This window comes from Octopus bimaculoides, chromosome 18 (genome assembly GCF_046866305.1).
Source record: "Octopus bimaculoides isolate indiv1 chromosome 18, ASM4686630v1, whole genome shotgun sequence".
Classification (NCBI taxonomy): domain Eukaryota; kingdom Metazoa; phylum Mollusca; class Cephalopoda; order Octopoda; family Octopodidae; genus Octopus; species Octopus bimaculoides.
The window spans coordinates 50,212,381-50,230,691 of record NC_142945.1 but is presented as its reverse complement, the minus strand read 5'-3'; the positions used below and the strand labels follow the sequence as shown (position 1 = coordinate 50,230,691).

The window sequence follows — 18,311 nt, the reverse complement described above, 5'->3', positions numbered from 1 at the left end:
TATATATATATATAATAGAAGAAAAGAATATTTGTGTGTATATACATATAAATATACATACATATATATATATATATATATATATATATATATATATATATATATATATATATATATATATATGTATGTATATTTATATGTATATACACACAAATATTCTTTTCTTCTATTATTTTATTCGTTTCAGGGATTTGACTGCGGCCAAGCTGGAGCACCGCCTTTAGTCGAATAAATTGGCTCCAGGACTTATTCTCTGTAAGCCTAGTACTTATTCTATTGCTCTATTTTGCTGAACCGTGAAGTTACGGAGACATGAACACACCGGCACTGGTTGTCAAGCGATGTTGGGGCGACAAGCACAGACACACAAGCATATCATGCTTATATATATATACAACAGGCTTCTTTCTCTCAGTTTCCGTCTACCGAATCCACTCACAAGGCTTTGGTCTGCCTGAGGCTATAGTAGAAGTCACTAGCCCACCGTGCCACGTAGTTGGACTCAAGCCGGAACCATGTGGTTGGTAAGCAAGCTACTCACCACACACCCACTCCTGAACCTTCTACCTTATGTATGTATGTATGTATGTATATATATATATATATATATATATATATATATATATATATATATATATATATATATATATGTATGCATGTGTATATATATATATATATATATATATATATATAAAATGTAAAAAAATATTTTATTGTGGAAAAGCACGTTGTGGATATATATAGAAAGAGATAATGAAAAAACACAGATTCGTTTGAAAGGTTTTGAGAGTATATTAGAGCCATGATAATAAAGACTAAGGTTTTGTTCTTTCAACATAAGTGACGTAAGGGTGGGTTTCGCATTCCTAACGAAACTGAGAGTTGAAAAAATAATATTGCTTGGGGGAAAATTCACTGCTCGCAGAGATAAGCGTCCACTCATTCATTTGCAGTATAGGGGAGGTAAATCTGTAATTTTTATGTTTTTTTTCTTATTTTATTACGTCTTATATCTTACATTAAATTGGGTAGGTTCTTTATTTTTAGTATAGGCTTATATTTAATTATGGTTTATGTTTTTTGATAGATGAGGCTTCTTTATTTCGTCTTACTTGTGTTCAAGTCCAGAAGGCAAGTTGTCAAAATGGGAAAATTACGAATTGCCTTTGTAATCATTCTACTTTCGTCAATGTGTCGACTGAGGTATATATGGCGATATTGTGGTGGGGGGTATTTTGTTGTTTGTGGACCATACATCTATCTCGGATCGAATTTCCTGTTGAACCATTAGAGCTTGATGGTAGTGCGAGCATCTGATTACGTAAACGAGGCTTTGGGAAGCTAGATTTGATTTTGAATATTTGCCCTTATCTGAAATGGAATTCCGTTCCTGCCAACAGATTGTGACATGTTTCGAAACTAGGATGACTACACTTTACGACTCTTGCGTCTGTTGGTCTAGAGAATAGTTTGGCATTGCTGCGAATCTTTTTCAATGTCTGAGGCTGTTTGCTGCTCTTAATGATTTTATAGTTACGTAGATTTTCCTGGAGCTGAGGTCCTTATGGAGCGTTGCAAGATTTTGGAGGATGATATTAAATGCTTGCTTGTTTGTGAGGTTGTATGTGAATATATAAGGTAGTGCTTAACCCATCGTGTTACGTAAATGATTAATATTTTAGAGCAAAGAAGAATAGTCTTTTCTACTCAAGGCACAAGGCCTGAAATTTTGTGGGAGGGGCCAGTCGATTCGATCGACCCCAGTAATGGTACTTAATTTATCGACCATAAAATCAAAATAACGCAGACACAGTTATGTATTGTTTATTTAATTGCATACCTAATAGTAACTCGTTTGCTACCTGTAATGAAAAGAAAACAATCAGCATTGAAATAAATACATTAGTATATCATGGAAATCAGATTCTATATACAATATGCTCTACATATTATTGTTTAAAAGGACTGACAATAAATACTATTAGAATTGTTATTACATACGTATAAAATTAATGTAACATGAATTACAGCAGCGGTGTCTTCATTTTACCTTAGTGTTTATATATTTCAACGATGTTCAGAAAGTTTAGTGAGTGACTGTACTCGCCAAATGACTATGTTATTTATATTTATTGGTATCATTGCTGGGACACGGAATAATTAAAACTGCTAATCCATTAAACTAGAACAAATTTCGAATGAATATCAAATATTTATATGGAGAAAGACTATTTCATAACTATAGTAGTACTATAACTACTTGTTAACATGGTAGAAAACAATGGGGAAATAGGTGAGATGTGTTAGTTATTATAATACCAACTTACCTTATATGGGGATAAAACGTCATTCTAAGATGTAAAATATATTTTCGATGATAATGCAGTGAAAAGGCTAGACCTTGCCAATTCGATGATATCACATATCATGTGATGCTATTGCTCACCTTATTTTGGGTCATTTCTTTGCCAAGAGGACGATGAGACCGAACGAAACATAATCAAGTATTGAGAATATGAGCGTATACGCGGTCTCATCAATAAGTATCAGGGCTGTTGCTATAGTAACGGAGTTAAAATATGCAGAGTAAAGCCGCTTGGCACAGATTTCATTTGAACTCTACAGCGCATGCGCACGAGTGGTACAAGCGTTTCCAAGATGGGCGATTTCAATGGTATGTACATTCCCCAACTTGACGGGTCGGCCGTCCATCGCAAAATTCTCTCATGTTTGCCTGCTGAATCGACTGGAGCGACGCGGAATGGAGAGTTTTGCTCAAGAGCACACCACGTCGCTCAACCTAGAATTGGAAACCACAATCTTACGATCATGTGTCCATCACCCGTAACCACTAAGCCACACGCCTCCACATGCACAAATAGTATTGGCTATGACATAATACACATCTAGTCCAATGCTCAGAAACAACTAACTTTCACAAAGATTCATGTGTATAGAGTGCTGATATACATATATATATATGTATATACATACATGCGCACAGACATACACCCACACGTATGTATTGCCCGATACATATGTTCATACATACCTACGCTATCATATCTGCTACTAATGATATGTTAATATTCATCATTATTTCGTATTATAGGATATGAAATATTTAATATGTAATGCATAAATCGTACCTTTCGTTTTACCGTGCGAAACCATGTACCTAAAAGTATAAACATTTATTATATATGATATCAAGATATATATATATATATATATATATATATATATATATATATATATATATATATATATATATATATATATATATATATGTATATATATTATAGATATACATAGAAATATACGCAGACACACACAAACACACGCACATATAATGATCTACAAATGTCTCGTTTCACTGTAAACGATTATTTGTTGCACATACTATATTGAGATTATATGGAATTTATCACATTTCTAGGTAATTTGAAATCAAGAAGATGTCACAAGCCCACAACATGACTCTGTCTTGAAAGCACAAGCATTACATGTAGGATTCGAACTCGATCATGTTTCGTGTGTATGGTAACGCTCGCGATGAACGTGCAAACTCATTGGGTATAAAAGCACCCACATTTACCAGCTTGTCATTCGTTTATCGAAGCAGTAAGCATGCCAAGACTGACACGAAATCAGAGGGAGCAATCCATCGGAGCTCGCTATGTTGTTCATGGTGCATGGGTCATTGCTAGTAACGTGAACTGCAGTATTCGGAATATTGAGCGGCTGAGAGAACGATGCAATGCCACAAACAGCGTGGATGATCATCCACGCAGTGGGCGACCGAGGGCTACAACGGCACATCAAGATCGCCACCAGCACCGACAGCACATGCAGGATTGATTTCGGATGGCAACAGAATCAGCTAGGCAGACCAGAGAGACTCAACGCAGAACCATTTGTGCAGAGGCATTTCGCCGCCCACTGAGATCTTTCAATATGTGTTGTTGTCGTCCGGTTAGTGGCCCCATCTTCACAGATCCTCATCGACAGGCACGTCTGCAGTGGGCTCAAAAAAGACAGATCTGACGATAGAAGCAGTGGAGGACTGTAGTCTTCTTTGACGAAAGTCGATATTGCATTTCTGTGGCAGATGGCGTAGCTAGGATTTCGAGAAGATGGGGTAAACGTCATGCCGATGGCTGTGTGGTGGATAGAGTCTCATGGGGAGGACAGAACATCATAGTATGGGGCAGGATTTCATTCAACCAGAAAGTGGACAGGTATCTTCCAAAACATCACACTATAAATAAAATGGAATATCATACTGAACATTTACGGCGCCTATATCCGTTAAAATATGCATCACAATATGTTGTCATTCCGAAAAGACATTCTGCTTTCGCTCCGAATCTCCTGTAAAAGAGTAGTTAATCAATAATTCTTAACTTTGCAAGACTATGCAAGTAGATACGTTACAATGAAAAAGAACTTAACTTCTTTCATCAAAAGGATTCTACTTACAATGATGATGAAAGATAGTAGATCACATACACTGGTTAGAACAGCAACGCCTTTCTAAGACAGATTTCAAACTCAACACAATTGTAAGGAAAAAGAAAAATAGAATGATCAAATGCTCAGTGGCGCAGAACATTCATAAACGACATATGAGATATCAATAAGACATCGCTTGAGGCAGAAAATACTGCAGCCATCATAAAGCAGTGTGTTCTTATTAATGCCAACAAGTCTCTACAGCACATGAGAAATTGTGTGGCCGATGAGGTTAAGGAAGACGTTCACTTCGTACACGCATGTTTATTGTTCTTATTCTTAACCGGGAAGAATGTGAAATGGTTTCAACCACAGTTACGGAATATTTTACCCCTTGTGAGTCAAGTCCCTGTTAGAATATGTTTTCACTTATGTGAATTAACCACAAATTTACGGCATTTTGGATATATATATATATATATATATATATATATATATATATATATATATATATATATATATATATATATATTAATGTACAAACAGACAGGGAGAAAGAGAGTCACTCAGGTGATCAAAGAAAAAGTAATATGAAAATTAGTAAACATTTAAATATTGCATCAACTATGAAAAGTATTAGAGCAGACATATATACCTGCAGAATTCTGGGTCCCAATCATAATTATGAAAATTGTGCGCATGAAAGTTACATTGCCTTCTTGCCAAATCAGGACAAATGTCATGCATCTCAACGCCTGTAGTTGAAAAGTTATTGTTAATGACACCAAAGGCACTTAAAGCACAGACATTTATCTTTCTTTCTTCCTTTAAAATAAATTTTTTATTTAAATATGCAAAACCGGATTCAAACTATCAGGAGATAAAGTAGAATTTGTTATAATGACCATAAGATTAAATGCGTAAATCTACCACGACTCTGTCCGTGTATGAGTGTGTGAATGTGTAAGTGAGTGTGTGTTTGTAAGTGTGTGTGGGTATGTCACTGTGTGTTAAGTCTTCCTATATTCTGCTTTCAGGTTTAAGGTTAATTTATAGACAATTTTTCAAACTATGCCTGTGGGCCTGCGTATTTCTGGAATATTCTGTGAAAGTGTCATCTCTTATTCTGTTCAGTTATTGTACTGCAACTGTTTTGATGTAACACCTTGACGGGTTTATTTGAACAAATCTGCGCCTACACTTCTTTTACAAATGTAGTACTAATAATATTGATCTTTTAGCCAAACAGTTAAGATACGAGGAAGTATCTAGCTGTCAAATAGCATTGTGGGACAAAGACATTCACTGTGTACACACATATATACATATAAGCATATATGTATGCATGTATGTGCAAATGTATATACACACACACACACACACACACACACACACACACACACACATATATATATATATATATATATATATATATATATATATATATGGTACAAGATCAGCGGCTGTGTCGCACTTCTCTGTAAATTGTGAGTAGGGATGAATGACTGCCATCTCTAGTAGACCCCGCTATCCAGTATTGATGACGTGTAAAGACTCAGAAATCATGGTCTTCTGGTCTTGCAAAGCTAGAGGGGTATGTTTTGCTCCCTTACTCACAATATATCAGACACAGGTTGTGTGTGTCATCAAACAGCTAGAGAGGATGCTTTCCTGGGGGGGGGGGGGGGGGTTAAAGAATACATATGTATGTAGTATGTATGTATATACACAACGAGAGAGAGGGAGAGATTCACTGAATATTTCATCACAATGTACTAGGAATATGAATTTGAATATACAAGAAAATTATAAAGTACAGACTTACTGAAAATGAACAAAGAAAAGATGATAATAGCTTTCATTTCTGATACTAAGCATCTAGTGTATCATCTAGTGTACACGTCGCATTGACATATGGAATCGGGAGAAAATACTTTGTAACAGATGTGCGCGATCACTACATATATAAATATGTACTTACTTGATGTATTACAAGACCTATCACAATTTCACATATTAACTATTTTCATATTATGGGGAGTCTTCAGCTACTAAATTTTCAAATATGTTGCAAATTTATGAGAATGAATACACACACACACACACAAACACACACACACACACACACACACACACACACACACACACACACACACACACACACATATATATATGTATATGTGTGTGTGTATACATATACAGGTGCCTGAGGGTGTGTGAGTGTGCGTGCGTGTCTGTGCGTGACTGTGTGTTTGTACTAGTATATTTCAATATCGTAAATTTGAAGAAATTGTAAATAATAAGTGAAAATCAAATTTCGTTGGAATTTCATTGATTTATGTTTTCCCACTCTCTCTCTCTCTCTCTCTCTCTCTCTCTCTCTCTCTCTCTCTCCGCCTTCCTCTCTCTCTGTCTCTCTCTCTCTCTTTCCTTTTCTTCTTTCTAATCTTCTTCTTCTTCTTCTTCTTCTTCTTCTTCTTCTTCTTCTTCTTCTTCTTCTTCTTCTTCATTTTCTTCTTTCACACTCTCAGCCTGCAGCTGCCGCCTTTTTCCTAAGTCAGCTTACAATTCACAAGAAGTTCATTTCTGTCTCCCTATACGTTCTTCTTCTGTTTTATTTCCCTTTTCTTTTCAAGCATCATAGTATTTTTTACTGATATTCTCATCTATTTCATATCCGATTATCTGAGCCAAGAATCGACTCTTCCATTTCTATAATTCTTTTATAATTAATAAATGAGATACTTCGTTCATACATTAATTCATGTCTTCATACATTATAACATTCATTTCTGTTTTTTTTTTATGTATATGCTTTTATGTCCCACATGTTCTGTTTTGTCACCTCTATGTTAGCCCGCATGGGTAATAAAAAAACAGTTGTTACATTAATTTGGACGTATATTTACTAATATCATTCGTCCAATTTATTTTTGAAATACTTTTTTGAATAGCTCTTTTTTAAATACTTTTTTTTAATGATCATGTTTGTAGAAGTGAGATGTGTCGAGGACATGGCATACTTTGGAGTGGAGATCTTATCGTGTATACAACACATGTCTCCTTCTGCTACGTTTTGGGATTGTTTTATACACTTTATACCCGAATGTATGTGGTCCCTGCTGTTGGACATCAGAAACCATAGTAATTATACGTGTAGAGGATTGAGATCTGATACATCTATCGATGCCTCTATCTATCTATCTATCTATCTATTTGTCGGTCTATCTGTCTATCTGCCTGTATGTATGTATGTCTTTCCAGATAGATAGATAGATAGATATACATATAGATAGATAGATAGATAGATAGATAGATAGATAGATAGATAGATAGATAGATAGATAGATATGTCATGTAGGCAGACAAACAGGAAGACAAGCAGGGATACAGACAAACAGGAAGACAAGCAGACAGACACACAGACATAAAGATAGATCGATCGATAGATAGATAGACAGATAGATGCCCAAAACATCTAATGGTTTCGCGCTTTAAACATACGTACCATGTGGTATTGGCAGCGCCAGAGCAGAAAGTTTCGGGCAATAGCTCAAGAACATATACAAGGACAAAATCAATCAAGCCAAACTAAAACGATACACGAATTTAAAGTATATAACAACAGCAAAATTAATAATAATACGAGTACAACTGAAAAAGGCATTTCCAGCGTCAAACGGGCCTATGTAATGTAACACAAAGGATAAATGAAAAATGCACCAAAGGCCAGGGCACTGAACCCAGGCAGGCGTAACCGGCTTGATGAAATGCTTTAGTTCGATACCGGTCAGGTGGTAGTGGGAAGAGAGAGGAGCAGTTGTGGAGGTCAGAGTGATTCAAGCTATGTTGCTGCAAGGAGGAAAATTAGAACTCAGATTGTCTGTATATATCTATTGTATTAATATTTAACAGAAGTATCTCACAGTCCGACAGTTTCGTGCGTTGGCACTTATCAAAGTAGTCTGATAAGTCTGGCTTCCTTTCATGGTATGAAACTAATAATAGCTCTTAAAAATAGTTATTGAGTCTATTATATAATATTTATCACTCATCAGACGGAATACTTTCTTGGAACAGTACGCTATACACACGCGCAAATACACATGCACACACACACAAACAAACATGCACAAATATACATTAGCTTCATGAAAACTACGTAATGTTGCAAGAGTGACATTTGTGTATACATGCACACACATGCATACATGTATATGTGTGTATAGATGCAAAATCTATAACTGTAATCTAAATCAAGTAATAAAAACAAACTTATATAAATAAGTATAGCAAATACCTACATAGTAATATTGTTTGTCATGTATAAATGAGTGAAGATTAATATCGAAACATAACAGACACTGGAAATAGCAGTCATATTGTAATATAATCTTTATTTTAAGCATGTTTGACTGATTTGCTAATAACTGCCATTGTTAATGGTAATACCATCCCCACCTGTAAAGAAAACAAGACACTCGTTATACAAAAATCTTTGTTGATGAAAAATAAATGCAAGATATTCAGTATATATTAGTGCCATATGAAAACACAATAAGCATTGTTTTATCATGTATAAAAGAGTGATGTAGCTTCATCTATGGCAGTTTCAAATTGTTATTACAGTGTTATTACATCAATGCTATGAGAATAAGCGAAATCGTTCCACGATTAATTTATAAACAAATCAGAATTATTCTCTATAATTGTTTCAATACATACGTTTTCTTGAAATTCGTATATTCATTTTTTTCATATTCGTTTTATCTAGTTTCAGCTCATGAACTGTGGCCATGCTGGGGCACCGCCATTTATGTTTATATTAATATCATACTATACTTTAGACCACTTGCGATTGCCAATTTATCTCGTCTATTTTCCATATACCGTGCGTAGACATTGATAGGATGTCTAACAACGAGATTCCGCAAACTTTATGTGGCACCACACTTGTTTCCTTTTCAGCATGCGTGTTGAACTTCGGCAGTTGTGCATATTGTCACTTCTACTTCTTATACTTTTAAAACTTAGACCGACACGCGTAGTTAGGGAATGAATGTGACTGTATAGTTAGTAGATATGATAACGTAATGGTGAGTTGACGGCATAATTGAAGAAACGGTTATGATGTAGTATAAGTTAGATTGAGATTTAATACCTTACGATCAGAAGATCAAGGGTAATTGGAGTGTTTATTGGCGAGAATGGGACGTATCATAGGGATTTGAAAAGTTGAATGTCTAAAATTTTACAATTACTGTAACATAATAACGGGCTAATATCAGGACAATGACTGGTAATTCCAATGTAATTTAATTTATATTGTCATTAAGCGTTAAGGGTGTTAAGGAGATTTTATTGAAGGGACGTCATTCTGAAATTTCAGTGATATTGAATGTGGTGTTAAAGTATTACTTACCGTACATCGAGTGGTTGAGCTTTTCCGTTTTTCATAAAACTGGAAGGAAAGAATTAGGTATTGAGATAGGTATAGTATCAACGCACACAGAGACAGACATGGACACACACACACACACACACACACACACACACACACACACACACACACACACGCACCCACAGACATGGACACATACACACACACACCAACAGTCACACGAACATAAATTTATGTACATCTTCTGATCCAAACGAAACACATCTATTCTTTAGAATGCACGCATAGCTCTCCTACATATTTGCCTTTTCCAGGAGAAGCCAACGTGTGGTGGTGTGAATCAATATTTGGAGCGTCAATGAAGTTATATTTGAGAGTCATCGATAAGTATGTGTGTGTTCACGTGTGTGTGTATTATTGATCAACTGATCAGGCTTCACCAATAGCGTTCGAAATTATCAGTTAGAGAATACTAAATACTGGCTCTCGTATGAACGGCTGGTATGAAGACTATCTGCGGGTGGTCAGGAAGTGTCGCGTTCGGATTTTACATGGAAAAATCGAGGAATTTCTTATATAAAGGGTTGGATATCACTACGTCGTACATTTCGATTACATATATATATACGTGCGTACGTACGTTCATACATACATACACATATATGCATACACATACGTTATGTAACAGCACGTGGACTGTCGGAGTTATTTCCCCCATCCTTGTTTCTCATTGGAATTTCCTGTTATTCTCGTTTCCGGCATAAAGCTATGCTCGAAACGTAAAACAACAACTCTCTTCTTTCACCGACCGTCATATTAATATTTTGCTTGTGATACGTCCTCACGTTTGTTTCTTTTTTTTCTTTTTCATTTTACTCTGTTTAAATGACTATATGTCTATAGATACACACACACACACACACACACACACACACACACACATATATACATACATACATACACACACACACATACACACAAAAGCACTAACGGTATACTCTAAATTCTGTAGCATTCTACGGAATCACATAGACCTTAATAATAAAGATATCTTACCACACACTTCTGGTGATAGTAGGCTAGGAAGAAGTCATCACACGTTTTCATTATTCCCAACATGCATTCCGATTTCTTTTGGAATTCCCTGAATGATAATCGTTGGTCAGGATATATTCAAACTATTAACATTTTCATTTGCTTGAAAGTTAGAATTTAGGAATTACATTTTACATAACATATCTCTATAGAAGCAGCTTTTCATATTTGGGTTGTTTTCCTAAAAAGTAGGTCTCGTGTGGTTATTTTTATCAGGTATAAACAGACACTTCATTTCAGTGACAGGGGATTATTCAACCTCTTTGCAACGGAAGTGAAACTTATAGAAACAGAAGGATTTATATATATATATATATATATATATATATATATATATATATATATATATATATATATATATATATATATATATATATATAAGCGTCCTCATCTTGTTTGTTGTTAACACAACACTTCGGCTGATATGCCCTCCAGGCTTCATCAGGTGTCTTGGGGAAATTTCTAACATGGGTTCTCATTCCTAAGGTATTTTTCGATGGTGTTGTTGTTGTTGTTGTTGTTGTTGTTATTATTATTATTATTATTATTATTATTATTATTATTATTATTATTATTATTATTATTATTATTATTATTATTATTATTATTATTCAGGTCACTGATTGGAATAGAACTCGAAATCTTGGGGTTAGTAGCCCGCGCTTTCAACCACTACGTCATATGCCCATGTGTATGTATACATACACATGTGTATGTCAGTGTATGTGTGTGTCGTTGTGTCTGTATTTATCCTTATCACAGGTTGATAAACAGATTTGTTTCGTTTACTTCTCTGTAACATAGCGGTTCGGTAAAAGAGGCAGATAAAATAAATCCTGGGTTTAGCAAAAACAAAGTCCTGAGGTCGACTTCTTCGGGTAAAATACTTCCAGATGGTGCTCCAGTATCGCCGCAGTCAAATGAGTGAATAAAGTAAAGGATAAACGATACATGTTTATATTTGTGCGCATGCGTATGTGCGTGCGTGCGTGTGTTCACGCGTGCGTGTGTGTAAATGATATACACAGTCACATAATACAGAAAGAGTGACTGACAGACAGACAGACAATAAGACAAGTAAATAGCAAAAAATTTGTATCTGTGTCAATAAATAGCTGTTTAAATTTACAGCTCCCTATCTCTATAGGTAACAGTAACATATACCTGCAAAAATAAGGGTCCCATCGACCATGGTGAAAATAATATATAGGAAATTCGCAATGTCTTCTACCCGCTTCGGTACATATGTGGTATGTGTCCACATCTGAAATTTTGAACATTAGATAATGAAAGACAGAAAAAAAAATATCAGTTTATGTTATCGCATGATATATTTTTAAACCTCACAATTAGTAAAGATTTTCTTTTTTCTCGGAATATATTTAATAGGGAAATGTAATGAAAATATCTATCTAACTATCTATGTATTTATCTATCTATTCAACGAAAATATTGTTGTTGTTTTTGGCACTCCGTCGCTTACGACGTCGAGGGCAGCGGTTTCGCGGTCATAGGACCGCGGTTTCCATTCCCAGACCAGGCGTTGTGGGTGTGTATTGAGCGAATAACACCTAAAGCTCCACGAGGCTCCGGCAGAAGATGGTGACGAACCCTGCTGTACTCTTCCTCCACAAATTTCTCTCGCTCTTACTTCCTGTTTCTGTTGTGCCTGTAATTCAAAGGGTCAGCCTTGTCCCACACTGAGTCACGCTGAATCTCCCCGAGAACTACGTTTAGGGTACACGTGTCTGTGGAGTGCTCAGCCACTTGCACGTTAATTTCACGAGCAGGCTGTTCCGTTGATCGGATCAACTGGAACCCTCGACGTCGTAAGCGACGGAGTGCCAACAACAACCTCAATAATAAGTATGTTTAAGATTTTATAAATGATCACATAAACAAATTGCCATATTTGTTTTTGTTTTTTTTTTTATAAATATCTTGCCCTAGCATTTGTTGTTACGTGTTTAATATTCACACTGCACTATTCTGCATCGTATCTATTCATATTATTCAATTCTTCAACATTACGTCGCTAAGATGTAAAAATAGGTCTGACTGGTCATTAAACAGCCCCTTTGTTGTAAAAGTAAAAATATGTCTATTTAGATGATATATAAATTACACTTGCTGACATCTACAGAAATTTCTATATAAAAGAAAAAATATAATATATAGATACTTACAAAGAATTAGAAAGGAAATTAAAGCATACGTTATCATTCTCGATATTCAGTAGAATTTAACGTCTTCTGCTCAAGCTACATTGACAAATTTCACGACGAAGATACAAGTGACAGATGTTGGCAATTATTTCAGAGTTAGATGATGCATGCTAATAGACAGCTTTGATGATTATTTTTTTTTATTTACATTCATTTTGAAATGCTGTTTTTGTCTCCTATAGCCGCTTGACAAGATCTATTTTTATTTCTAATGTCCCCATAACTTCTCGATTTCTACACGAGGCATAAGTTAAGTAGCACGCTTAAGAAAAAGATGAAACACATGTGTCTCCGTTTCCTTCCACGTAATTCCTTCAAGGCTTTAGCAGAGCCACAGTCCAATGGCCGAAACGATTAAAGCATAAAAAATACGCACACACACACACATACACACATACACACATATTTGTATACATAATGATCCCTCCCTCTCTCTCTCTCTCTCTCTCTCCCTCTCGCTATCTCTATCTCCTTCTCTTTCTCTCTCTCTCTCTCTGTATATATATATATATATATATATATATATATATATATATATATATATATATATATATATATATATATATATATATTATATATATATATATATATGTATATGTATATGCATATACATTTACACATACATGTAGCCGTAGGAGTGGCTTTGTGGTAAGTAGCTAGCTTACCAACCACATGGTCCCGGGTTCAGTCCCACTGCGTGGCATCTTGGGCAAGTGTCTTCTACTATAGCCTCGAGCCGACCAAAGCCTTGTGAGTGGATTTGATAGACAGAAACTGAACGAAGCCCGTCGTATATATGTATATATATATATATGTATGTGTGTGTATATGTTTGTATGTGTGTCCCCCCAACATCGCTTGACAACCGACGGTGGTGTGTTTATGTCCCCGTAACTTAGTGGTTCGGCAAAAGATATCGATAGAATAAGTACTAGGCTTCTAAAAATAAGTCCCGGGGTCGATTTGCTCGACTAAAGGCGGTGCTCCAGCATGGCCACAGTCAAAAGACTGAAACAAGTAAAAGAGTAAAAGAGTATATATATATATATATATATATATATATGTATATGCATATACATATACATATATATATATATATAACTTACCTTTTAACTAGCATTATCGATAATACATGGAGATCATCAATTTTGTATAAATGTTGGCTACATAGCCTTGAATCCAGATACATTTTTATATTGCCTCTAATGTAGATTGTATTGTATTGCTGAATTATTTATTATCGATAGCTAATTATTAAATATGATTCTAAGTAGTTTCGATAAATTGATCGCAAGAAGTATTATATATTTTAATTCTTTCTTTAGGTTGCCAATTATATATTTCATAAAAATTTGTCTGTACATCTGTATATATGTGGGGGGGGGGTGCTGAGAGGTTCCTGGCTTTAAGGGTTTCGGGAAAGCCCTAGCTGGAGGCCTAACCATCCGAGGTCTTTTACAGGGCTTTGTAAAACTGAAGGACCACTGCAAGAATAAGTGTGGCAACTGACGGTTGGTTCTGATGAACAAAATTAACCGAATCTCTTGTATATATATATATACGACAATGAGGCTTAATAAATATACGGAATGAAAATAACATATACACACATTTATCTCATCATAATCTTTATTTAGAAGTGTTTTAAACAACAACTGCAAATGCTGATATAAGTTCCATCATGACCTGTAATGAAGATACAAATATTTTTATCTAAAGTACTTATTTATGTTCATATGTATGCTCCATTTCTCAGATATTATTGGTTTTGATAAAAAAATTGACAATGAATACATGTATGTTCATATATTTATTAATGCACGTATTGAATATTTACTTGTATATGTACATGTGTGTGAGAGTGAGTCTGTGTGCGCATATTCAATGAATACTTTTCTGCTCTAAGCACAAGGCCCAAAGTTTTGGGAGAAGGGGCCAGTCGATTAGATCGATCCCAGTACGCAACTGATACTTAATTTATGGACTCTGAAAGGATAAAAGGCAAAGTCGACCTCGGCGGAGTTTGAACTCAGAACGTAAAGTCAGACGAAATACCGCTAAGAATTTCACCCGGCGTGCTAACGTTAAACCTTCTATCTATATATTACAACGGACTATTCTTACTGTTCAGGGATGGAAAATAAGAATCAGCTGAGAATTGTTGTAGATGTAATTGTGTATACCATCCACTAACAAGGTGTGCCAAAGGGGAAATTATATGCGCGAGTAATGGAAATGGTTATCTATTAATATCAAACTAAGAGTCTATTCTCAATTCAATATATCATAGGTAAATATGTTTCTATAGAACAAGCATAAATCCACATATTAATTGGCACTCCGTCGCTTACGATGACGAGGGTTCCAGTTGATCCGATGGACGGAACAGCCTACCCGTGAAATTAACGTGCAAGTGGCTGACCACTCCACAGACACGTGTACTCTTAACGTAGTTCTCGGAGATATTCAGCGTGACACAGTGTGACGAGGCTGACCCTTTGAATTACAGGCACGACACAAAGCAGGAAGTAAGAGTGAGAGAAAGTTGTAGTGAAAGAGTACAGCAGGGTTCGCCACCATCCTCTGCCGGAGCCTCGTGGCGCTTTAGGTGTTTTCGCTCAATAAACTCTCACAACGCCAGGTCTGGGAATCGAAGCCGCGATCCTATGACCGCGAGTCCGCTGCTCAAACCACTGGGCCATTGCGACTCCACACAGACGTATTAAATAAACCCTATGTAATTATCAATTCATTTTGTTGGAAAACAACAATTCTGTAATTTGTATAATAGCATGACAACATATCCATTTCGAGGTAATGACTGGAAACGTGATTATTATGCGGCATTTTAGAGTATATATAACAATATATACCCATGTAGTGTTTCCATGAGTTTGACGAAGTGGGTTTTCGGGGCCATTAAATGTTAAATGAGTGATAGTTCAACCTCAATGAAAGCATATGGCAATGTCAGTCACAGTAATAGTTTATTAATATTCAGTAGCGTATTATACGTACCTGATTATGACTTGCTGTACTTTAAATCATATCAGGGCTCTGAAATCAAGAAATGGTTGAATCAGAACAGAAAGTATAGAATAATTAAATTTTAAAAAAGTAACCCCGGATATAACTCACAAATTGATTATTCGTTACTTGAGTTTGATATGGTATCAAAAGTAACGCAAATATGTTTGTCATAAATTTCTATTAAGTCAGTCACTACCCAAGCCAACTCTAATCCAGACATGACTAAGTTCTCTAAGTAGGTATGTATATATATATATATATATATATATATATATATATATATATATATATATATATGTGTGTGTGTGTTTGTGTGTGTGTATGTGTGTGTGTGTGTGTGTGTGTGTGTGTGTGTGTGTGTGTGTGTATCGTTTTTCCGAATTTGTGTAAATGTGTATAGAATAATATATCTATTATTATTATTATTATTATTATTATTATTATTATTATTATTATTATTATTATTATTATTATTATTATTTATGTATTTATTTAGTTATTTATTTGAACGATATTTCGACAGCAAGCATGTCTTTCTTGCGTTCAAAATAGGAAGTGATCAATTTTTCCAACGGTTGTAATGGATCCTCTCGTGGACAAGGGCATGTCCTTCCCTTTCCGCTACTCTTCTAGCTTTACATGAATCCACTGGTGTCATGATATTCAAGCCACGTTGTATTAGCTTTGAGTCTCTACATCTACACAGGAAAGTTAGATGTTTTGAAAGATGAGCTAGTTTTGTCCTTAACCGGACACAGTGCATAGCCCATTTCGTACGTCATTGTTTTCTGAGATGAAATTCCGCCGAGGGTGACTTAGACATTCATTCTTTCGGGGGGGGGGGTCGATAAAATAAGTACCAGCTGAGTACTAGGCTCGGTGTAATCTAGGTACTCCTACCCTGAAACAGCTGTGCTTCTGCGAAAATATGTTACCAATATGAAGAGACAGTATTCATTAGAAAACGTAAATATAGCATTGTACTTGCTTCTCCAAAACAGCAGAGCTTACAATCAAGAGATATAATAAAACTAACTTACTGAACATTTTTGGAAAAGCAATGCCTTGTAAAATATATCACACTCCTTTATCACTCCAAAGAGGCAATGTCTCATCTTATAGAATTTCCTGAATGAAAACAAATTATCGGGTAATATCATTTATCATAAACCGATGTAAATATTATATTGTAAACAGCTTTGCGAATTATTTTTATAGGCGCATTACGTCTGTGGATTTAAGAAGCTCATTTTGCAAACATGTAGCTTTGGAAGTCGGTCCTACTGCGTGACTCTTTGGGTAGTGTCTTTTGCTATAGCAGCAAACCGGTCAATACATTGTCAACTTTATATATATATATATATATATATATATATATATGGGAGAATATACAAATAATAACAACAGACGAGGACAGGTGGTGTAAATAACAAAAGTATATATTAGTATGGCGCTCGGGAATACGGAAAGTCTTTGACGTTTCGAGCTACGCTCTTCAACAGAAAGAATACGGAGACAAGGAGAAAAACACGGAGAAAAAAAATTGATTATATATATATATATATATATATATATATATATACATATATATTGTTTTCTATATATGTACGTACGAGAGTGTATGCATGTGTGCGTATTTGAGTGTGTATCAGATGGAGACATAGATAGTCAAATATTCAGAGAAAGGAAGAAAAACGTATCTGCCAATGAATATTTAGTTATTGAGTATATCATCAGAAGTAAATGTTAAAATATATATACCTGCAAAATGTAGGGTCGTATTTATCATTAGTGAAGAGATGCTTGGAAAGCTTACAGTGTCTTTCTGCTAATAGCGGACAAAGTATGTCCATGTCCACACCTAAAATGCACAGAGAACCCTTTATTTATAATTTATTAGATGATATTCTTTGTGCAGAACTTTATATTTTTATATTTTGTTTATAATGCAGCACTTAATATTGATTTCTAATTTTAGCATAAGGCCAGTAATCTAGTATGTACTTTTTTTTTTACTTCGAAATAGTAAAAGACAAAATGAACCACGTAGGAATTTAAACTCAGAACGTAAAGTTAGATATAATGACGCCATGGATTTTACCTGG

The 18,311-nt window shown here is 35.2% G+C and overlaps 1 protein-coding gene and 1 long non-coding RNA gene across 5 annotated transcripts in view; both read right to left on the bottom strand.

Annotated features, from left to right (window-relative positions):
* Positions 1-1,810: 1,810 nt before the first annotated feature.
* Positions 1,811-13,517, bottom strand: LOC149132081 (uncharacterized). The gene is made up of 9 exons (XM_089366196.1): positions 13,138-13,517; positions 12,116-12,215; positions 10,913-11,000; positions 9,878-9,916; positions 6,281-8,916; positions 5,111-5,210; positions 4,287-4,374; positions 3,150-3,178; positions 1,811-1,862 (listed from the first exon to the last, which is right to left on the bottom strand). The coding sequence occupies exons 1-5, from the start codon at positions 13,172-13,174 to the stop codon at positions 8,857-8,859; spliced, it is 324 nt and encodes a 107-aa protein (XP_089222322.1). The 5' UTR covers positions 13,175-13,517; the 3' UTR covers positions 1,811-1,862; positions 3,150-3,178; positions 4,287-4,374; positions 5,111-5,210; positions 6,281-8,856.
* A 1,270-nt stretch (positions 13,518-14,787) lies between these two features.
* LOC149132080 (uncharacterized) overlaps positions 14,788-18,311 on the bottom strand; it is a 5,200-nt gene continuing 1,676 nt past the window's right edge. For 2 of the 4 annotated variants that reach the window (XR_016245073.1, XR_016245076.1), the window contains exons 2-4: positions 17,968-18,067; positions 17,247-17,334; positions 14,788-14,862 (exon numbers count right to left, since the gene is read on the bottom strand). This is a non-coding gene — a long non-coding RNA (uncharacterized LOC149132080). Of the gene's footprint in view, positions 14,863-16,194; positions 16,234-17,246; positions 17,335-17,967; positions 18,068-18,307 lie in introns of all 4 variants that reach the window. The other 2 variants (XR_016245075.1, XR_016245074.1) reach the window with 2 other exon arrangements.